The sequence below is a fragment of the Strix uralensis genome, chromosome 23 (assembly GCF_047716275.1).
Source record: "Strix uralensis isolate ZFMK-TIS-50842 chromosome 23, bStrUra1, whole genome shotgun sequence".
Lineage (NCBI taxonomy): Eukaryota > Metazoa > Chordata > Aves > Strigiformes > Strigidae > Strix > Strix uralensis.
The window spans coordinates 2,571,767-2,595,492 of NC_133994.1; the positions used below are offsets into that span (position 1 = coordinate 2,571,767).

The 23,726-nt window shown below is 37.0% G+C and overlaps 1 protein-coding gene across 6 annotated transcripts in view; it reads left to right on the forward strand.

Annotated features, from left to right (window-relative positions):
- GNB1 (G protein subunit beta 1) overlaps positions 1-23,726 on the forward strand; it is a 45,376-nt gene that overhangs the window by 4,790 nt on the left and 16,860 nt on the right. For 3 of the 6 annotated variants that reach the window (XM_074892576.1, XM_074892581.1, XM_074892577.1), the window contains exons 2-4: positions 14,824-14,886; positions 16,330-16,381; positions 23,516-23,623. In XM_074892576.1, the coding sequence (XP_074748677.1) occupies positions 23,567-23,623 (57 nt within the window). In that variant the 5' untranslated portion in view covers positions 14,824-14,886; positions 16,330-16,381; positions 23,516-23,566. Of the gene's footprint in view, positions 1-14,823; positions 14,887-16,329; positions 16,382-19,092; positions 19,268-23,515; positions 23,624-23,726 lie in introns of those variants that run through there. The other 3 variants (XM_074892578.1, XM_074892580.1, XM_074892579.1) reach the window with 2 other exon arrangements.

Here is a 23,726-nt window from a genome sequence, read left to right on the forward strand (position 1 = left end):
TCAATTTATTATTTCTTCACAGGGTGTCTAGTATGCTGGGGATTTTGTGTGCATGGATTTGTTTTTCACCAAACAGAAATGTATGCAGAATCCATAGATACTTGAGCCAACTGGTAGTTCAGCAGAACATTAAGAGGTTTTTAAAAGCTTTGAGCTGGCTATGAACAGTACCTTTACTTTAGATGCCAAAATAATCAATGTAAATTACTGTGGAAAGCTTCCTAGTACAGAAATATGGACACTCCAAAATAGGTTTTGAAGCAGAATACTGCATTTTTATGAAAGCACTGGAAGACTTCTAAGTAGAGAGAAAGGAGATGGTTAGCCTTTGAATAAAATACCCATTTAAAAGTATTTTTGGGAAGATAAAGATCAGATGTTCTCAGCCTGTATTTTTAACAGCTGACCTTCTAAAGTGTGTTCTTTATAATTAATAGCTTGTAAGACTATATCAATTCATATTAAATGTTTGTGTCCATTGCCTTTATTAAAGTGCTATAGAATGTGTTACGGTTTGTTAGTCTCTTGAAGTATAATGAAATATTTCTGCTTGTCTGGAAGACTGCAGTTGGAACCTTGAGTGTGCTAGGTACAGGGGGTAATGCTTGCCTTGCCCAGTATATTCTTAGGCATCCAGGAATCTTCTTTCTTGAACTCAGCTAGAGAGTAATGACATGACAATATTCGTGCATGCCATCTGGAAACAGCTAAGATACTGTGTCGCTTGCTGTGTATGTCTTACACTCAGTGTTACTGGGGATGCTGTAATTAGATGCCTACTTGGTAACTTGCATGTGTAAGCCAAAAAAATATTTTTGGGGACATCATGGAAGTGTAATTTGTAGGGAGCCTTGGAAAACATAACTTTAAATTCTGTCCAAGATTGTCAGCACTGGCCTGAACATGCAGTTGTTTAGTTTTCAAAATTTTTAAGTGGTAGAAAATAAGGATTCCATACAAAAATGTTACACATCGACCTGGTTATTGGTATTTTAGTTAACTGGGGTGGTGGTGGGATATGACAGAACACAGGAATAAGTGCCTGAGAAAGCAGTTTCAAAGCAAATATTTCAGTTGTTGATGAAATGCAATACTAATAACTATAGCAGGTTTAAAGTAGGGATGCTTTAGAAGATGTTGGAGATGTTCAGAAGACCTGGCTTTGGATTAATGAATAGGTTACCCTCTGTCAGCTGTTCCATGGTAATTATCCATCCCTGCACTCTTAAGATAAATGCAAGCTTATTCAAATTCGCAGAGCCCCTTTTTCATGGGGGACCAAATTAATCCTCGTGTCTCAAACTCAATGTGGGCTTAAAGGGTGCATCTAGATCAGTCCTGTGGGTCAGCTCATGTTGGAAACCTGCTCGTGAGTCTGAGCCTTGTTTGCCTTGTGGGGAAGCAGAATCTGTAGGTTAATATCAAGAACTCAGATTTCTTACTGACTTGAATACTTGGGTAGACTCATTCTAAAATTATTTTTCCCTAAATATTTTTGGCTTAAATTTGTTGAAAACAAGGTATTTTTGCCAGTAGTCGCAGACTTATGAAGGGAAGAGCTGTAGCTATTTTTTTTTTATTTGGTGGGACTGAAGGATTAAAATTTGATCTTCCTGCGATGTGTGTTTTGGAATCCTAATAATGGATAAGTGAAAATGAGGCTGAAGACTTGAAGATGATCTGAGGGAGCTTAAAGGAGGCAAGATATAAGGTAGCTCTGTAAATGACGGTAGTAAAGATAGGCTAAATCTTCAAATTATTTTCATAGATAGTATTTAGAACTTGATGAGGGAAAAAATTAGTAGCAGATAGTACAATGAAGGTAAAGAAGTGATTAAAAACCTAGTTGCCATTTTAATGTGGAATGTAGTTCATTTCTGTAAGTAGTATGCATGAAACTGCTTCATTAAAAATATGTATTTTTGTTTGATTAAGTAGAATTTCAACTTGTCAAATCACTGCAATTTCAAAGGTTCTATGTGTAGAAAAGAAATACCTTTTATATGCTATAAGGATTGAGTTGTAGATAGCTAAATATTTTTTTCTGTGTGTTCCTACACTGGTCTGAGAAAGGTTTGCCTAAAATTTTTTTGCCAGTTATGTTTATCGTGTTTTTCTCAGATGAGAATATTTTTGATGTCTTCTTGAAAACTGCAGTAATGCCTGCCAGCACTCCCAAAAAAAGAAAATATTAATTATCTGTAATTAGATGGATTAGATAATTTTTTGTAGCTTTATGTAATGTGGTTCTATATTAAAAACTATGTAAAGATTTTTGTCACTATTTTCAGCTCTTTCTTTTTTTTTTCCCCTAGCAAAGGGGAAGAAAAAGTAAAACCAGAACGCTTCTCTCTGGAAACTCCTGCATGCCGTCTACCAAAGTAGTTGTGAATATTTTACCAGTTCAGGTATCGGTGATGATTTTGCTCATCCTTATTACAAAGTCAAAACTGTATTGAGTATAGGGGACTAAATAAGAAATTTTGCAAGGCTTGCTGTATGACTTTCAGAAAGGCAAACACCCACAAAGTTGACATCACTGACAGGAAAGCAGTGCCTTACTTCTGTGGCTTCTTTTTTCTTCTGTTAACAACAGCTGGTGCCAGTTATTTTCTTTCTTTGTAAGAAAGAAAAAGAGTTTCTGCTTAACTATTGCAGGTGAGCTGTTAATTCTATACATCTTTATTAACTGCTTTTCTGGCCTTCTTGCCTATTTTGGACTAGATCTAGGGAACCATCTTAAAAGTCTGTTCAGTAACATGCACTTTGTGTTCAACCTGACATTTTGGGCTTTATTGAAATTGAAAATATTTTGGGCTTTATTGAAAAATCAGTCGATGAATAGAACTTACCTAAATTATTTGCAGAACCATGAAGTTATTTGACAAGCTGAGTGGTTTCTTTTTTTATTTTGTGAAATATTGAAATAAATTTCCAACGCTGCTCTGACAGAAGAATTTTTAATTGTGCACTTCAAAATTGTGGTTCAACTTTGTGGAACCCGGAGTATACGTACCCAGTATTAATGGTGTACGCTTTACTGTAAGTGCTTTCTCATTGGACATCTGTGGTTACACAGGGTATATTTTACTCGACTTCTTTTGCTGAGGGTTACTGAACAGGTTGTTGAGCTTACAAATGTTTTTGGAGATTATGTGGTGTGCTTGTATCTGTCCAGATGTTGTGCCTTGCAGGCTACTGCTGGAGGTGTTGCCGCCCTTATTTAATTGGTGGGGAACGTGGCTTTCTTCTGGAATTAGAGAAACTGAGCTACCCTGGTATACTCTCTTTTAAAATTGGAACGCTTTGTTTTCAGTCCAGATCTGGACTTTTGTAGGTATTTGAGGGATTTACTGAAATGATTGAGGGATAGGAGGTAGGTCAAAGCTCCAAGGTTAAAAGTGTGCAGAAGATGCTATGAAGGTGTCTTTTTTGGTGACGCAGAGACCTTAAAAGTTATGCTTAGTTATTTTCAGTGGCGAAAACTAGTGCAGTAGTCTGGTTTTGGCATATATGTGAAGTTCTGCTCCATTTTGGTTTATTTAAATTAAGCTCATACATCTTAGTTAACACGATTTGGTTCAAGGTATGTCTTGAACATAGCAATGCTTGTATCTCAAAATAAAAAAAAAAGTAAAATTAGACTTCAGTATATAAAATACTATGAGTTGTAACTGCGTAATACAAAACTTAGGATGTGCTTTGTTTCTAGTAAATGAAGTAATAGTGCTCAACAAAGCAGGCCTATGCATGCTTCAAGGTGCTGAGAAGAATTCTCTTTATTGTCCTCTTGGATTTTTCCTGTCTAGTTCCCAAAACTGTGTTCTTCAGATAGCCTAACAAATGTGTTTGGAGGGTGGTGTGGTAATTTTCTCTGTTTGTCTAGAAAAACAAAGTAGATGTGATAGTCTGCTGAAACCTTTGGTACTCAAAATAAGATTATACTGTACTAATTAAAGAGCTCTTTTTGTTGGAACATATGTTTGATATTCCTGTTGCACATTCTTTGTGAAGTGGTAAAATACTGAAGATACGCTGCTGTCTGTTTAACAAAGGTGTTGTCTGTACAAAGATCAAGAACGGTTTGCTTGATGCTTATGGCAATTTAATTGTGCTTCAGGTTACTAAGTCCCGGATTTCACTACAAGTTGTCAGATATTATCTGGCTAGTGCCTGAAAACTTACTGTAGAAGTTAATATACAGTACTTTGGTTGGAACGCTGTATAATACTTAAAAGAAAATGAAATCATGAACAGGAAATAATGAAAAAGAAATGAACAGGAACAATTTAACATTTAAAATCTTGTCAAAGTAGTACATCTTTAATAGATGCTTGAGAAGTTGGGGAGGTGTTTTTTCATGTATAAAAACTCAAATATCATAGAAACTTTGGGCAGTGAAGTCAAATTGGTTCAACTTTCTTCCTCTGTTCTTGTGCCTGTAGACATAGGTGAAGCTTTGGCATTTCAGGAAATACTTAGGTTTGTCCTACAAAAAGATTCATTGCTGATACGTGGGGGAGGCAGAACTTGTGCAGAACCTGCATTTGGGTCTTTAATACCCAGGCCAGTAGTTCACAGGTGTGAGTACTTGGGTATCTGGTTATTCAAAGTACCTCCTTAGTCACACACTACAAATTCAGGATATCCGACATTCAAGTATGTAATGACTTCAAAAAGAAAAAACTGTATCCTTATAATCAAATGGAGTACAGTATCTTGAAGAAAATGAGAAAACATCTTTAAAGCACTATAAACTCAGAAACTTTGAAAATAGAATGAAGTTCTTCATTTTTGAAATCTTAGATTTGAAATCAAGTCCTTAGATGTGGGAAGACGCCCAGTAATCTTCATGTTCACTTCTAGTCTGGCTCTTTTCCCTTTAGCTCATAGTAAAAGACAGAACTCATACTAAATCAGGAATTGTTTGCTACCCTGGGGATCAGATATAAAGCATTTGAACAGATTTTGATAAGAGGGGATGTTAAGCTGTGTCACCTAGTAGCAGTGTCTGCCTGTTTATCTAGATACGTACCATGGAGAAATTGAGATTCAAGTAATTTAGTTTTGATTTCTCAGACTAATTTATCCTCTAGTAATTTTTTTGTTCCATACCCTTGCTGTTGTGAATTAAATGCGTAGGGGCTTGCTCTGGAGAAGCCAGTTATTGCTGCCCTCTGTCACAAAGGTGGCACAGACATCTGCTGTTCAGCAGCTGCATTGCCAGTTCACAGCTTAGCATGTTAAGGAAACCAAGATGGGCAAATAGTTTATTGCCGTGGACTGCGCCGCAAAACTGTGATAGTTTGGCTTCTAGTTAATGAGCAGCTCAGCTCTTACAGAAGAAGGAACTTGTAAAAGCAAGCTGAGGTGGAAGCTGGAGTTTGAAACAACAATAACTGTGATTTCCCAAGTCGGAATACTTAATATTCTGTTTAAGGTGGAAGTGGCCTGTCTTCAAAGCTCTCTCACCTTCTATTTTTAAAGGACCAAGCTGATACATTGTCTACTGCAGTCAGTGTGCTTTCTGTTTTCAAAACAAACTCAAAGCCACCCCCCCTTCAAAAACGCACGTCGTTTTGCACAACAGCAGTGTCCAGGGGCTCAAAATAAACATGAAGCCCTGGTTGTATACAGGGGGAGTGCAGAGAATCAAGGGCCTTAGAGTTACAGATTACTGGCTGCTGGCTTTGTTAAACAGCGTGTGACTTCACTTTGCACGTATTTTTTTCCCTGAAGTAAATGGGATTGTCTTCTGATGTGTTCAGTTTTGTCTTTCTTAGTTAACTCCCACCCTGGCTCCTAACCCTAGTAGTACTTTACTTGTTTTCTTTTTATCATACTTTCCTCTTCATTTCGATCACCTAACCAGATGCGTACTATCTAGAGGAATACAACTGCTACTTAAAGACTAATGGCAGAAGTTTTAAGAGGGTTAATGCAGTACTATGGAAAGAAGAATGTCCAAGGGTGAGCAAGTATTTCCTGTTGTACCTTTGTGCTTTATGTTCTGATGCTGTCCCTGGGTTGTACTTGAAGTTCACCTTTTGTATCAGCATTAAGCATTGTTGCATTGTCTGTTCCCAAAGGCCACTTCTCAGTCTAGTGGCTTCACGGTCTCCTGTGTTACTCTACTTTTCAGTCTGTCAACCTTGCTTTTCTTGTTCCTGTTCTTCTGTACCTTAACTGATTTTTGTATCAACAGTACACAGAAAAATACAGCAATTGCTGGGAGAAATCAGTGAGCTACTGGGGGTATAAATCATTGCTATCAAAACTAATGGAACTGCTTGCACATTGATTAAAGATCGGTTATGTTGATTGCGGGGCTAGAGAACAAAGTATTGCTCAGTCTATTTTGGGTAAAAAGATTAGAGAAGTCATGCCACATTTTAATCTCGACTGAGTATTCTTTTATCTGCTATATGCATATAATACACTTTGTTGATTTTTAAGGTCCACTGAAACAATTTTTAGCTTCAGACTGGTGCTGGAAACAGTGATTTCATGGTGTAGCTTAACTTCTTTCTAACAGTGCTCTGTTAAGCTCTTACTGAAGATCAGTGTGCTGTTTGAACACCTGAATTTTTATTTCAGTGAAATAAATATTCTTTTTATCAATTAGCTGAAGCTTGGATAAGATTTTTAACACAGCTGTAAAGAATTAATATGTTTCTTTTAGATGATCTCTGAGGCTCTTTTGTACAGTCTGTGTAGCAGAGGCACAAAGAGAGCAGGTAATTTGTTCAAATGTCTTCACTACCATATTTTTGTTGAGGCAGGATGTGATAGTAGCTATGGTCAGAAGGTAGTTATCAAGTCTTGTCCAGCCTTTCTCTAAGATGGAGCACCTCTGCTTCTATTAGATTTTTTAAATTATTATTATGGTTTTTATTTTTATAAAAGCTTAATACAGTAAAACTTGCTTACTTTCTCAGTCATTCTGAGTCAGAGCAGAAAGAAGAATCCGTGTTGCTGAAGTACTCTTTCAGGGTTCCATTCTAACAGTGAAGGGCATTTTGGTGGAACTCTTGATCTGTATGGTAAGGCACAATTCAGATTTGATAGAATATAAATGATCTTGCTGCTTCTGGAAACATAATGTGTTTTTCATTAATGTTTTGAGGGCCCTAGTGCAGTGAGACATGTAAGCATGTGAGTATGTCAATTAAAGTCTGTGCCTACAAGCATGGATGAGGGGGATGCTTTTCAGAAGCAAAAATTGTCCACGAAAGACCACATTATAGCTGTAAATGTCTCGCTTAGCTCAAGAATGAGGGTATGTCATTTGATTGGCTATTTCTTCTAATTTTAAATGGTTTGATTTTTAAGGATGTAAAAAGTAGTATTGCTAAATGTAGCATTCTGAAACTCAGTTGTGTATTTTTAAAAGGGTGTAAATAGGAAGCTGCTGATTCTCCTTTGACTCAGTTGACTCTTTACTAGCTGGCATATGTAAAATGAAATGGATGATTCAGCTTCTGTTGATCAAACAGTTGAGCTGAAATTTATAGAAATACAAAATACAATAATAGGAATTTCTACTGATTTTCTGTGCTTATGCGTGTACACTGTCTTACTGATTTTTTATTAGTATTTTTCATGTCTGATTTTGCTATTTTTATTTCTGTTTTTTATATTGTAAGTGATCACATAGCCCATTTCCTCCTCTAATATAATAAATATTGTAGTGAAGATCTTCATGTACCTGCTGATGTCACTGTATCAGCAGTATCTGAAACAATACAGGATTTTTAACAAGATTGAGAAGATTGTGCCAATACAGATGTGTTGGCAAGCAGAGCTAAGAAGGATCGTTCAGGCTTTTGGAAAATACTTGCTCATCTCTTACACTTTAACCCCCAGACAGTTGCCGTTGATCCACCTGATGTATTTTATTGTTATCTTGGGGATTTTGGTAACAGGAGATAGTGTAATCACCTACCTCTGTGCCAGGTTTTGCATCTAGCCATTAATTTGCTTGTGAATTTGGTGCAACATGATCCAGTTGTGCTGTGTTCTCCTCAGCACCTGCTTGGATTATTTGGGGAGAGCTTGAGCAGCTCATCATCATCATGATAGAGAAATACATCAATCTTCATGAGGATTTCTTGAACACATTTAAATCACAGAGAATGAACTGAAGACCTACTGGAAAATTGGTATACCCAAAGGTGACTTTTAAAAAACAATCTTTGAAAATGTCATGAGAATTGACAAGAATTATGTTTCTTAATAGGACTGCAGTTTACGATGGGCACGTTCTTAAATTGTGGATTGCAAACTTGGTTTGATACCGGAATAAAAGTGTTTCTAATGTATGCTTGTTTCTTTTTAGTAAAGGTCAACATCTTTAGGTGTGTAGTCTGTTTTCATTTGCTATTTTATGGTTCTGTCACTGATTTGGCACACTGGGATGATGTGTAAATGGGCCCTACAACAGTGGGCCTCCACTTCTAGCTTCTCAGAGAAAATGGCCTGTGTATAGCTGCATTCTGAACTGCCCCAAACCAGCTACCTGATCAGATTCAGCTGATCTAGATGAGAGATTACACATTTTCTGAGAAGATAATATCCTGATACTGTGGCAGAACTTTAGGTCCCATGGAGAAGAAATAATGGATTTCTTGTTTTGTTTCAGGGGGGCATGGTGGTGTTGCATTATTTTGTTCAACTTCTCTGCAGACATGTTGCTGATAACACCTCATACCAGGCAACCTTCCTATATCCGATTGATTTGTGCTATAGTTTTACCATTGTATTTTTCCTCTTCAGCCTCCTTAACACTTTGAAATCCAAAGTATGAAACTGTTCTCGTTATTAGCAGCTTTCTAGATAGCTCCTGCTATGTGTGTGTTTTCTCCTCTTAAGTAAAGGTCTTAAGCATTCCTGATGCTAAGGGTCTTATGTCAAAAAATGTATTTCCTCAAAAACTTAAACTTCAGCACAATTCCAAGGGGATAGGAATAGTTACTGTGAGGTGGGGTTTTTTTTAAAAAAAAAAAAAAAGGAAGGAACAATAGTATCTGGACAAATGGCACAAAGTCTAGTTGATTCATATTAGTGGGCATGACAAAGTAGCTAAAACCTTTTTGATTTGTCTCACATGGTTAAAGTGCAAAGTGGTTAGTTTTTTTTAGCAGTGAGACCTAGTTTTTATTTCTGCAGCTCATGAATAGTTAGTTGTGTGCTACCAAGAAGGTGTTTGGATCCAGCAATATTTAGTTACATATTTCTACCTTTGTTGGTACTTCTCTGATCATGGCAATAATAATAGTTCTAAATAGTGAGAAATACGGTGTATGTCAGTGGTGTTAGTATTAAAGTAGGACTGTGATATCCCTGTTGGGCATGTGCTCTGCCTTGGTTAGGGAAAAATGGAGATTCTGGTCAGCTTACAAATGAAGTAAAAATGCCAGTAAAAACTGGAGGTTAATTATAAAAATTGAAGGAAGCAATGAAAAATGACAGCTGAAGTAAGAAACAACTGTTCAGTTACTGTAAGGCTCTGCAGATAGAAGCATCTAGTAATAAATGCTTAGTCATTTCTGTGTTGGTTAATTAATAGTAATATGCTCTCGTTCAATGCAGCCTGGATTTTGTTTTTCAGTAGGAAGGGAGATATCTAGTAGTAGGTACCAACAAAATTGCTTGGTTTTGGGTAAGGGGATACTTTATTAAGTGACCATTTTTGTAATATTTTTCTGATAAGTGTAGCTAGAAATTTAGGCACAAGCATAAATTCTAAGTTTTCCTGACTTACTGTGGGGTGGTTTTATTGTGGGTTTTTTTTTAGTTGCAAGATCAGGAAAGAAGACAGCCAAAACCATCACTGGCCAGTTTGATAAAATTGATGTAGTTTATCGACAGATGTGTTGCTCTTCAGAAGGAGTAATTGCATATAGATAACTTTGAACAAAGGACTAAAACCCGAAGTATTGGCTTTTTGACATTCTTAAGAAATAAAAGTTTGTTGAAAACATACTAAATATCAGTAATTTTTGTTCTTAAAACAAGTTAGCTTCTGATGCGCAGCACTTACCATGGAGGTATTGGAATGCTCTTAAATGTGAATTGCTTTCAGAGCAAGGCAGAAGAGATGTAGTTAGGAAATCTTTTGACTTGGGTTGCTAAAGAAGCAACAGTTATTAATATTTGTGAACTACTTCAAAGATCTCTTAAGACCCCTCTTAAAAAGTGTGATTTTTAAGCATTTGGCTTTACGCATCTGTTAAACTTGTAGTAATCAGTTCTTTTATTTTTTTACATAAATTCTCTGCTGTACCTAGAATTAGGATTTTTTTTTTTAAATAATGCACATAGCTTGCAGATGCATTTAGAAAGGATTAATGAAGTGACCTGTTACAGTCCAGATTTTTATGCTTAAATATTGCATCAGTATGATTTTTTTTTTTAAATGTAGGTCATGGGATTAGCATCAGGAAATGTAGTTTGACAACATAGGGATGCTCTCTTCCATGAAGACAGCTTGAGTTTGTTCACTGTTGGTGGCAGAAGGAGACAGGCTACTTCATTACAGAGCTGTTTATTGCAAGCATGTGTCCCTGCCATGATCTTAAGCATTGTTGTCTGCTGACGAGTATTGTATTTTGAGAAAGTTGTAAACTATCCAAAAGGTTAATTTTCAAATATTTGTTAAACATAGGGAGTGAGTCCTCAGGTCTTAGAAAATCTAGGCATGCAAGCAGAAGCTGATGGATTATGCATATATAGCTAGAGTTTGTTGATTTTCAGTAGATGTTGTGTTGCTTTACTGTGTGGTAATAACCTCTGGCATAGTGGGGAATTTGCACATAGAAGTTAACTTTTTTGTGATTTTTTTTTTTTTTTTTTTTTTCTGTAACACTTTTGGAAGAGACAAAAATGCAGCGTTTCTCTAACACAGTAATGTGAAACTGCCTTATTGAATTCAGGCTTTGCAAGGTCTCACAAGGTTTCTAGATTTATTAATATCTGGCTTCTCCCCTGAATTTTCCGAAATAAAAGCTTAATTATTTTTACATTTTATTATTCTTTTTTTCTGAGTACTAGCAGCTATTTATGGTGGATGGGTTTAGTGGTTTTGGGGAGGGGGAGGGATTCTGAAGTGCTAAAACTGCTGTCCTCGCTGCTTAGTTGAAGGCAGTTTGATAGAAGGCCAAGTTGACTGCTCAGAAGCTGTTTCAAGTGGATGCAATGCCTGGATTTGCCCGTTGCGTGTGCTGGTTTGTGTGAATGAAGGTTACAAGATGAAGGAATGTAGCCAGAACTTTGGAAGGACCCTAGAACTGACCTTTATTCTTCAGCCAGCAGTTTTCCTGTGTTCTGTGCAGCTATGAGAAAATTTTTTTCCTGATGCAGTCTTTTACATATGTCAAGCAGAGCACAAAAAGTACACTAATTTCTTCAGGAGGAAAGCATTTCCAGATTTCTACTACTAGAAGTAGGGGGGAAAGGACATGTCAGTGGTAATCTTAAAGATCATAGCTCCTAATAGCACTGCAACTTTATACTGTTAAGTCATGAGCAGAGCTTGAATGTATTTGCCTCAAAATTTTGTGCATGGGAAACAGGTGAAGGATTTAATTTACCAGAAAAACTCGTCTTTGGACAGAGGAAACAAAACAAATTTTTTAGAATCTTGCATTACCGGGTATTCTGCAGGGTTTTTTTATGCACAAAATCTCTTAAGTATTAACATCGTTGACCCTTGTAGAAAGCTGCCTAGTTAAAATGGGACCTGTAATTCAAGAATTGAGCTATAAGTAATAATGAAGCATTTGTGAATCAGTTGGTTCAGTTACAGGTATTTTTAGCTTGTGTAATTATTATTTTGTACTTGCATGCTATATTGAAAATGGAAATTTGTTAGCGCTCTAACCAGCTAATGTAACTGTTGTGTAATGAGCATTAACGCTTACTGACCTGATACTGGCTTGTTCTGTGTGTACTTCACACTAATATATGGAAAAATGTCTACGGAGCACAATGACTGCTTCAGCCGGAAACTTGGCAATTCTTCAACACAAGAAGCAGCCAATACCTCCCACAGAAACGGTCCAGCCATGCTAGCCTTTGACTACAGAAGTGTTTTCAGTAAGTTTTCGAAGGAGTTGTACAATCTAGCATTGTCCCTACTGGGCTAATCTGTTTTGCAAACCTGTTAGTAAGGTATTACTTGCTTTTCAAAGCTTATGTGCTTGGAAATTATAGATGCAGCAGATGATTCCCGGAAAGAAGACATCAAATAAATGAGCCGGGGTTGTACCCATTCACTTGAGCATATTTAGATTTCTGAATTTGTAATTATTATTTCATACTTCTATAGGCTGTCCTTCAAAGCTGCTCTTGTAGGAGGTGACAGCAAAGACTAGGCTTTCTGGAATACAGATCTCTGCTCAAGAAAAGTCTGAACTAGAATTAGCTCTTGGAGGAGCACATAACACATGTAAATATCAAAACATGACTTCAAGTTTCCAGCTGTCTGATAGAACTGGTTATGTTGATAAGTTAGGATCAAGCCATCAGACTGAGGATAGTTTTGGTTTGTATCTTGAAGCATGGCTTTAAATTTCAGATTTCTAATTACTGTTGCCTGGTGGCATCATTGGAATTTCATGTAGTTGGCAGTGATTTGGAAAGGTCATGTAATCTCTTGGGCATCAAGATACTGTTCTGTGATAATGATCAGCTATGTAGACATAAGAAATAATTTTAATAAACTAACTTGCCATTCCTGGTTTCACACACATTATCTCTACCGTGTAGTTCATACGTTATAGCAGTGGTAAGTGTTGGGTACCTGAATGGAAGCATTTGCATGTTAAATTAGTAACTGCCTGCCTACATACAGCCACCCTTCAGATGGGTGCATGCTGGTAAGGGAGATATGCCAGAGCAGTGAAGTATCTTTATTTGAAATTGTTGTTTTACCTTAATAGTAATATTGATGTTTGCTAGTAGGTTTTGGGGTTTTTTTCTTCCCCTTCAGTGAAGTCATCTCTGAGTGCCTTGGATAAAACCTTATGTGCCACTCTTGCAGGGGGATGTGTTATGCAAGAAACTTTTAAGATTCAAGTGGTGTGATGGTCACAGAAACTAGTTTTTACTAGTGTTGGTTGAGATATGTTTTAAACTATGTTGATAAAGCCACTCGAAACACGTGTGTGTACAGAAGACTGCACACATTGATAAAATCTCCCCCTGAGCTGAATGTGTCTCAGCCTCTCCTCAGAAGAGGGATGCGCCAGTCCCTTAATCATCTTCAAGGCCCATCGCTGGACTCTCTCCAGTAGCTCCATGTCTCTCGTGTACTGGGGAGCATGGAACTGGACACAGTGCTCCAGGTGTGGCCTCACCAGAGCTGAGTAGAGGGGAAGGATCCCCTCCCTTGACCTGCTGGTGATGCTCTTCCCGATGCAGCGCTGGATGCTGTTGGCTGTCTTTGCCACGAGGGAGCATTGTTGGCTCATGTTCAGCTTGCGGTCAGCCAGGACCCCCAAAGCCTTGTCCCAGGGCTGAGCCAGACCCTCGGTGGGGAGGTGTCTTGTCTGACGTGCTGTGCCTGGCCTCGTGTCAGGTTATGGATGAATTGATGGTGTGTTTTAAGAAGCTAGAATGCTTTTGCTGCAGTTCAAATATTGGCCTTGGCATCTAGTCAATGCATGTGTAAAACAGTCTTAAGATGGTGTGCAAGTGGAATTAATATCCAGAATATTTGGGTTTTAAGTCTCTTATTGAATCCATAGGTCAAGAAAAACATGTTTAGACAGCTAATGGCTTTGGAGAGGGCTACACTGAATGTATTTAATCTTCTTAGGAACTTGCTTGATTTTGGAGGGTTGTTCAGATTTGCGATGATGTTAAAGCAAAATACTTCTAAATGCTTTCTCTACTCTTCAAAGTCCTTTTTTCTTCCTTTCTTCCCTGCTCTCCCCAGCTTTGTGTAAAAGAGTTGTAGACTCATCTGCAGAAGAGTCTTCATGTGAAGACTTGTATTCTGGTAGATGTTGGAATTGAGATAAATTTTTAGGCTGGGTTGTCACCCTAGTGTAACTGCTTCAATGTCTTTAAAGAAAAAAGAATATTAGGCTGACAGCAGTTAGTGGGTACTTGTAGTACGGAAGGTTCACCCAGAAATTATGATGCTTTTGTCTTCTGGAGTTACTCTACTGTTTTTTAGCCCAAACTGCAGTGCTTCTTTACTTAGAGCAGAAGGCTGTGGGAATGTGGGGACACGGGGTACACCAATAGTGGGAAGGGCTGGCTGACCTCCAGGTGATTTGGTATAATGGTTTAACCACTTGAACCATGCTTAAAGTATTCTGTGGTACTTCTTGTTCTCTCCTGTTTTAGAAACCCCACTTTCTAAAGATGTTGAGAACCTCAAGCTCTTGGCTAAGCAGGGTTATAAGGGCTGATTAAGGCAAAGTGTATGAAGCTGGTTATAAGAACTCTTTTTTGCTGAACTAGTACTGTGGTGTGGTGAATGAGTTGGCCTGTAATTTTCATGTTGCTTTTACCAGGCTACATTTTAGCTAAAAATGGAAGCTTGTGGCAATGCAGATCTTTTTTCTTAAGTAGCTTGTCTACTTTTGTTCTTAAATGAGCTCCATCTTTAATGTAGAATTGAAAATATCTCAGTTGCCAGGACTGCATTCTGCAAGCATCACAGGATGCTTTCAGCATACCTAACTGAAAATTTAACCTGCTCTAAAAAATAAACTAAACTTTGTGGAAAAGTTTGCTGTTATGCTTCCTTACTCTTCTTGCAGGCTGGTTAAAGTAGCTTTTTTGTTTTGTTTTTGTTTTTCTTTTTTGCAGAAGGCATATGAAATCTGCAACACCTCTCCTGCATTAATGAGGGTGCAGCACAGGACAATAATGGTGTGTGTTTTGGCCTTTGCTATTGTGTATTCTGTGTGCTGTTAGTGTTCCAGCGTAATTTTACTTGTTTACGTTTCAGGTAATTCTTTCAGAATTTCATTAGATTTCATTATCTCTGCAGTGTGAGCAAATTTTTCTGTCAAGACTTCTGAAAGTTGAATATAGTTGATCTTTTTTCAGAACTTAAAATGGTCATGTCATGTGTTTGTGTCTTTGGGAGGGGGGCGGAGTTTGGCTTCTAAGTGTGAGTTACTGTTTTATGTCTAAAAGTGTGTTGTTCTGGCAGTAACAAACCAAACTGCTTACACTGTGATGGTTTCATAATCACAGTATTAAACTGTTCATCTATAAATGAGTTTGGATGAGGATGATCCATATCCTAAGTAGCTTAACCTCCATACCAGACACTGAAGTGGTTTGTAAATTTTCCAGCTGATAGTGAACTGTAAAATCAGAAAGACGCATTACACGTAAGCATTTCAGTTTAAAGTATATGAAGTTGTAGACTGGCTTTCTGATTTAAGACTGTTTTGCTTCAGTACATTCTTGCTTTGTGCGTAGAATAATCTTCCACTGTCCTGATGCAGCAACTTTGAAGATGTACACTCAGGTGTCCATTGACATTACCCATAGCCCTCGTCTTGCTGTGCGATAGAGACAGATCGCAGATGTTTTGAATGTATAAGGGGTTGTCAGTGTTTCAAATCTTGGGGTGAACTATAATTATTACTTTGTGCTGCCAGAGGAAAAAAATGTTCTGAAATTTCTTACAAGAAATTTTTTCACCTTGCTATGAAGCCAATTTTATGTTAAATCATTACAGTCTTCTAGACTGCGTGTGTTACTTCATGTGCCAATTTTTACTTCTTTACTTTTTAATATCTTTAGTGATGAAAAGTTGTAACTCTTCTATAAGAGTGTTGTGCTCTCACTTGAGCTCATTAGTAGGAGTTTTATGTAACTTCTTTTGATAAAATAGATACCTTGATGTTTACCTGTGCTTAGAAAGCAAGTGTACCTCAAGAACAGTATTAAGCAGAAATAATTTTAATGTTTTGAAAACGAAGACTTGGGGGGACACTTTGTAGTGCAGTGAAAATTAGTCTTGTGTGAGTGAGACAATGTTTTGTTACAATCCTAAACTCTCGAATAGTATGGACTTCCGTATCACTATGGGAGGAGAATTAATGAACTGAGGATTGCCAGAGTTTTCTTGGAAAAAGACTCTTAAAAGCTTCTTGACATGAGCAAGTCTGTTGGTTATGTTAGTATTATTAAAGCAATGCCCATTTCCTTCATGAAGAAAAGCTGGCTGTTAAAGTTAGCTAACCAAAAATAGTCTGTGCTTTGATAGTATTTCAACTTCTGCTTGATTTGTTAAGAAGTTGGTGTTATTTCTTGATAATTGTACTGATTCTTGTTTTGTTTGTTTTTTTTTTCCAGAATTTACATGTTTGACAGCAGAAGTTGGCTTTCTACTGTAGTGAGAGAAAATGTAAGTAGAGAAATAAGGTAATTTCTTTTTTCTAGTGCTTGAGAAACTCATGCTATTTCTAAAAAGTGGTGAACTTCAGGTTTTTAGCTGTTAATCTGTGCAAGCCTATAGTACCTGTTTTCCACTTTAGCATGTGTATTCTTATGTCAACAGGAAGGATTTTAAAATGGCCAGGAAACCTGCTAAATAATAAATGTTAGTGCCTGCCTTCTTTCAGAAATAGAAGTGGCAAAGCAGAGGGAGACCATAGATGAAACTGTTTCATCTCAGTAGGGCAGGGAACTGTAATAAATAAAATGATGAGAACAGTTATTCTCTCTTGAATGAAAAATTACTTATCCGCCATGTTTGACAAAAGAAGGCCAAACTTCTTGTGAGCAAAGTGGCTTTTGTCAGAATGTTCTTTTCAATGTGTCAGTATTATTTAAACAGAACCTAAAAGTTTAGAGTTGATATTCTGTGTTATTCATAATTATTACTAATATTCTAGGAATAGTGAAACCTTCATTACCTTTCCAGACTATAACTTCAAATGTTTCTGCCTCTTGTGAAGCCCCTTAGTCTGTGAGGAACATGACTAGTTAGCTGTATGTTGTGTAGAAAGTATTTGCTCAGTTAAATTTGCTACTTTCAATTCCTAGATATTTACCTGTTTTTCAAAAAGCAAGCAGCAGGCTAGCTCCTGTCTCTTTCTCTAAACCTGTCTTCTGAGGTGTTCTCTGATTACCTTGGTCAATCCTAAACACCTCCGTCTTCTTTTTTGGAAGAGCAGAAAATGAATCTGAACACAGTGTTCCCAGTTGTAGACAAATCATTGCTTTTACTCAGTGGCATTATGATACTTCCCATATTTTCTGTCCTATTTTCTATATAACCTTTTGTTTTAACCAGTGCTGGTTTTTAAGTCAATGTTTTTGAGCTATTCAGTACATATTCTACAAGGTGTTTTTTTCCTTCAAATAAAGTTTGTATCACAGAAGCTTGTGTGATTCTGTATATTTCTTACACTGTGTTCCTGTATACCTCTTTTATGATTTCTGACTTCTAAAATTACACCTTTTTTTGGTGATCACCATATCTGGAGATGTATGTGCTTCAGGATCAGAAGGCACCCCTGAATTTTTTTTGTCTTCTGTTTTGAATCATGTAAATGGGAGAGAGAACACCTCAAATTTGTTCTACAGCAGTTCTGCTTTATCTTACTGTGTTTTCTGTTGAACAGAAATCAAATAAGCATCAATATATACTTCTGATGAAATAAAAAAATTCTCAGCTTTTCAAAGCCAGTATGATGTCAAAACATAGGAACTAACAGTGGATTGTATATAATTCCTTTGTCATTGTGAAAACGTACAAGCTGCTGTGCATGTTGCTAATAGGATTTATGGTATCTGATAGATTAGCACAGCTTCATTTAATCAGATGACCTGCTATGAGACTGTCTGGTAGGCATAACATGAGCTCGTTATTAAGGCTGTAAAGTTTTGGCTCTGTTCTTGCAAATGATGTGCTTTGCTTTTCTTCTGGCTGTTTTGTACATCTTGGAGTGATGAATATTAGCAGGAAAGATGTTGAGGGAACAAATATCAGACAGCCTATTCATTTTGGAGAAAGGTGATTTGGCTAACCTTCTTCTGAAATTACTGTAGTTGGGTAATACTCTAACAATACAACTTTAAGGCCTGCTTTGCATCAGCAATGCGTTGGTGGGATTACTTTACTTTTTGGCAGTAGTAATGTGTAGTAAAAATATCTTGTAGCAAACAAAGCTTGGACATCAAGAGATACAAGTTTTAAATATTTGACTTAGTGATAGCAATGATTTCAAATCTGTGTTCTCCTCTCCTAATCTGTAGAGATTATTCACAGGACAGGCTATTTAGGAGAGGATGGAAAACTCCATCCTTTTTTATTCTTTTTTACAGGGAAGGTATGAGAAAATGAAGTAACAAAGTGTTTAGTAAGCATTGCCTCATTGCTGTTACCAGGTAGTTTCAGAGAGAAATCGTGTTTAACCCAAGAATATATGTTTGGATGAGTTGTGTTCAACTCTTCCCATTTGTCTTATAATGTAGGCAAGCATCACTCTACCTATAAATGTGATGGTATTAATGATACCTTGGTTTCAGTAAGGGGACTTAATTGAGTAAACAGCTTGAGCTCTGGAAAGGACGAGTTGTAACAATGAAATGAGTGAATTTAAGTTGTTCATTAGCCTTTGAATTGTTCTGTCACTGTTTTCTGAGTAGTGAGCTTTACCTTTAAATTAGAATTATTATGCTTGGATCCTAAGTATATCTCTATTTGCAGGAAGTATGTGGAAGTTTTGTAGATTTTTGTAAGGCTTTCTGTTGAGTTCAAAGATTCTGGGCAAAGCTGTTCAACATATAATTGACTGCCTGGACATAGATAACTTTGCTTTTATGTAGGAATATAGCTCGTGTAGTTTAGAGAAAAACAAACCCAGAAGTTGTTACTTTGAGATGAGTGACATAAGTCCTTTTGACATAGTTGAATTGCGAAGTTTTATCAAATTGGCAAGTAACAAATTAGGCAAAGTCAATCCTTGGTTTTCCTGTGTAGGAAACAGAGGAACAAAATGTCTTTTCTACAGGTAACTTGTAAGAAGAGATTAGAGACTTGGGTCGTTTGGAGTAGTGAAGAATAGTAAACTACCTTGCAAGTACACATATTGTTGTCCCTAGCAAGAAGAGAATTATCTACAAGGTATACCTGTCAACAAGATTAGGGGGAATTAGGTTAAGGGCAGAGACACTTAAGCACTTCAGCCTCTGGAAGGGTCTTGAGTGAGTTCAGCAAAGTGAGTGTGTTATTCTTGAGAAGCCTGCCTTCAAGAACACAGTAACATATTCAAAAGAAAGTGAGGTAAGCATGAGTTTAGTTGCTACCTATTTCTTCACAGCTATGGTGATAATTTGGAAAAAAGGGAGTGTGGAACTTGAGTAGTGACTTTTTGCATGAGGTTTGCTTGATTTAGAAATCCAGTAACTTCTTTTAAAACCCCAGAAATAGAAGCGTCATCCATATCAAGCTTACAGTTTCGTCTAGAAACCTTATTTTTAAATGGGGTTAAATGCCTTTAGAACATGCCTAGAAACAAAAATATATTATTTCATGATACTTAATTGTGCTAGTTTGCAGTGAGCATAGATCATATATTAAATAGTCTCTGCTTGTTATTTCTGTGTTTGTAATATGACTAAATCTGTATAAAAATTTCCCATTTATTAAGAGTGAGAATAGGTAAAAATATATTGTTTTCCCCTATATTTTCCTGACCTTACCTGTTGTTCTTGCTCTTTCAAAGAACTTTTTTTTAATGCTAGATACTTAGTAAGCTTTTGCTGATTTACGGTATAGGTGAAAAGTACACAAGAGGATGGAACCCTTTTTTTTTTTCCCCCCCTGGATTTCATATTTCTGCTGTAAATTTAAATGCCTAAGACTTAGTGTAAAAGAAATAGAGGAATAGCCAAACTGGTTGTTGCATAAATTTTAGTCTGCTTCAGAGAACTCCTATATTTTAATGCCCTTGGCTTCATTAGGATTTTTGTTTCCTGACTGTTAGTGAGTTCAGTCATGTTGGCAGGAATTAGAACTTCCTGTTGATGTTGAAACAACAAAGACTACAAAGGGAATGTGGAAATCTGGTTTAAAGAATTTCTATGGATGCTGTCAGAAACGCAGTTCAGAGTTTGGAGTTGCTTGGAATGCATAGGGGCTGAGTTGTAACTCTAAAAGTATATCTAACTTCAAGATATGAACTTATCATATGGATATATGATGTTACAGATGGGAAAGATATTAAGGGTTGTATGCATTCAGCTACTAATTGTCACGCAGCGAGTACTGAAACGTGAGTCCTACCCAGCAAGTGACTGAAGGTCGAGATCCAGAGAAGCTACTTGAACTCCTTGCTGCCTGTGATAATGGAGACAGTGTCTTGCATGTAGGTGTAAAGGTTTCTGCAGTGTTGGTAAACCATTTTGAAGTTGTTCATTAAAAGGAAGCTCTCCTTAAAAGATTAGTGAGTGACTGTATGGATGTGGAGTTCACAAATAAAGCATTTTAGGAGCTCTAGTCGCACGATAGGTAGAGCAGGTTATGTATATGCTTGTCTAACTGGATGATAACTTGCATTTATGAAATGACTCTGAAGGCTGGGTTCCGTTAGTGTGTTTAGTTAATTCTTAGAGATTGTGAAGGAGTTTGGGTTCTTCTGCCTGTGCATAAAGTGGAACTTGAAGAGAACGGAGGCAAAGTGCTGAGGCAGAGTTCTGTCTTGAATTTGATGTGACAGTTTCTTCTGTAACATAAGTATAAATATAGTCACTGTGCTAGGCCTTTCAAAGTGTAATGGAGGTTTTATTTGTGTGAAGACAGACATGTATGTGCCAGTTAAGCTATGATATGCCATCAACTGGGGAATGTGACCTATGTCCCTTTGGAGCTGCTTCTATGGCTGTATCAGTGTTCCTGCCTCTGTGATACTGCAGAAGACACTCGACACTATTGGGCAGCTCATCTGGCTTTGTCATTTGCAGCACTACCCTTCAGCACATGCTATATTAAGCAATAAGGCACAAGCATGAAATAAGCTTGTGTGATTTATTTTCAACTCAGTGTGTGCAAATAATCCAGAATGAAACTACAGCGTTCAGTTTCTGTGAACTGTCTCGGTATGGCTTTTTTCCTAGGATTAGTGTTCATCTCCTTGGACCTCTTCCTGTTGCATACAAAGAAGTTTTGTTTCATTTAAATGTGAGAGAATTCTATTGCATAGTGCACAAATTCTTGCAGAAATAAATTGGCGCTATTTTAAGCTGTATGTTACAGGAGAACGTATCTGCTTTGACTGACATTATTCATCCTATTATATTTTTAAATAAAGCTGTATGTAAATCTTCAGTGTAGTTACCTGTAACTCTGCACCTGGAATTCTGGTGTCCTAAATCTTTATCTTAATCCTGTCGCTGAGTTGCTGTGACCTTGAGCAGAGCACGTAAGTTTTGGATCGTGCTTTCTTTCTCTGAAATGGAATGATACCATCTCTAAATTCTTTGTACTCAGCCTGGAGTGGCTGGTGTTTGCTTAGTGGGAAATGGGCTTATATATTAACTTAGAGAATGGCAGAAATAGAACTGGATATCAAAAAGCTGAAAGATCTGGAAATTTGCAGTTTATTCTTAAGAATAGTCTTTAGAGTTTCTTAGTTGCTTTGACAAGAGTAGAGTACGCTATTTCACAGTGTTGTGTGAACTACACAGACAGCGATGACTGCGTGCAAAAAAGCCATAGAGTGTTTTGTCTTAAATGTAGAATGAACAAAACAACGTGAGAAACAAAATAGCATTCAAAAGAAAAGAAGGTGGTTGTAGGATAATAAAATGCTCTTGATGGGTTTTGTCTTAACTGGATTTTGGACTAAGCTGAACAAGCAATGTTAAAGGGGCTTAAAGAGATGACCCTGGAACCAGAAGAGAGAAAGAAGAGACCTAGTTTCACAATGAAGTGAAAGGGCTTTGAAGTCGTGTGAAGGGAGGTTTTGAGACAGAAGCTAGCTGAAATTACTTTTCTAAAATACTTTGTGTTTCATGAATTTGTAAACGATGCTATGACAAGGTCTGACATTTGTTCTTTGAGGTCCTTGGTTTGGAATACCAGCTACTATAAGGGGAGCTCTGAGTGAAGTCTGCTTATGTGGGATAGCAATATTTAGGGAATGTTAAAGTCTTAATAACTCTTTTGAAACTTCTTTTCTTTTGACAGTGATGTTTGCTCTAGTACTTTAATTTGCCTTCACAATATGTTCTCTTACTATGACTGGATAAAAATTTGGAAGTTATCCTCATCTTTCTCCTTGGGAAGGGCTTTAGAAAAAAACAAAACCCACATGCTTGCAAAGATAAATAAGCTGATTAAATCTTAATAATATGTAAAACTGCTAGCAAAGCATTTGCTTTATTTAATAGTAAAGGGTCAATTCTGGCCAATAAAATGTTCTAAAAACACAGTACCAATGTTTATTCATAAACTCCAGGTGCTCTGTGTAGCATTTGAAAATGGAATCAATTATCTTGTTCTGCAATAAAAGATAAACTTCATCAGCACGTTTCTTCAGCATCTTACATTGGTATCAAGCTGCAGAGATTTTTTTTGAAACAAAAAGTTTAAGAACAGCTGAGTTTTGGGTATGGAATGCTAGTGAAAATGCCAACAATATCTTTCTGGAACAGTGACTTGTAAAGATAAGTTGTATCTCTGAAAATACTTATTATATTGAAAAACAGTCCAGTAGTTGAGAACTCTGTAGGCACTAGTTGAGGGTGTTTGGTGACGGTTATGTTTTATTGAGCCTCTGTCTTGCTGGCTACAGAGTGCAGCAGACAGAGGGATGTATGTTAGTAAATTGGTGCTTATTGATGCTAGGAAAATAGAGTCTTAGAGGGGGGAAAATGTCTGTTGGCAGTGCCAACATAACATTTGAAAAATACTAGTTTTATTCTGACAACATGTTAGAATCCATTCTGAAAATCTCAGGGAGACATTTTAGCAATCAACAAGTAAAATCCTGAACAATATTTGTGAGTTCTGATATCCAGATATCAGAACAATATTTCTCATAACTGCTGTGTTACAGGTAGGGTTCATAATAATAGATCTTTTTACAGCATTTTGCAAATGCTTGTGTCGGTCTAGAAAAAGTGCGTATTCTTTGATAGGAGGATTCCTTACTCTATTCTTAAGACCTGCAGAGAAGTCCTGACTTTCATGTCTAACAGTAGTGTTATCTGCCTTGGGAAATTTCAGTTTATACAGAACTGATTCAGAAAAACACTAATTAAAAAAAGGGCAAAAAAGAGACCTGGAGGAAAGGAATAAGTCCAAATTATATTTTATTTACTGTGGCTGGAAAAAAGCTAAGCACATTTGTGTGTGGTAACTCCTTATTCTGAAGAGATTTCAGAGAAATATTTTCACCTGTGTTCCAGTACTTATAAACCAACCTGTCTTTTATCAAGTGCTGTTTGAGATGTTTGAAAGGGCTTGCCTACTCTAGTAATTTCAAGTTTTGACTTCTACTAATTCTCATTATTATCATCTGTCTTTCAGATTTCTGGTTGTTTCAGAGGTGGCAGTGAAGCACACCTTTAGCACAGGAAAATGAGTGAGCTTGACCAGTTACGCCAGGAGGCTGAGCAACTGAAAAACCAAATCAGAGTATGTATTTTATCTGTGGATCTTGAAGCCACAGTACAGATGAATGGTCATGTGCTTTAGGAAATTACTTTTTTGTCTTTACTATTGCTTAGAAAAGAAGTTG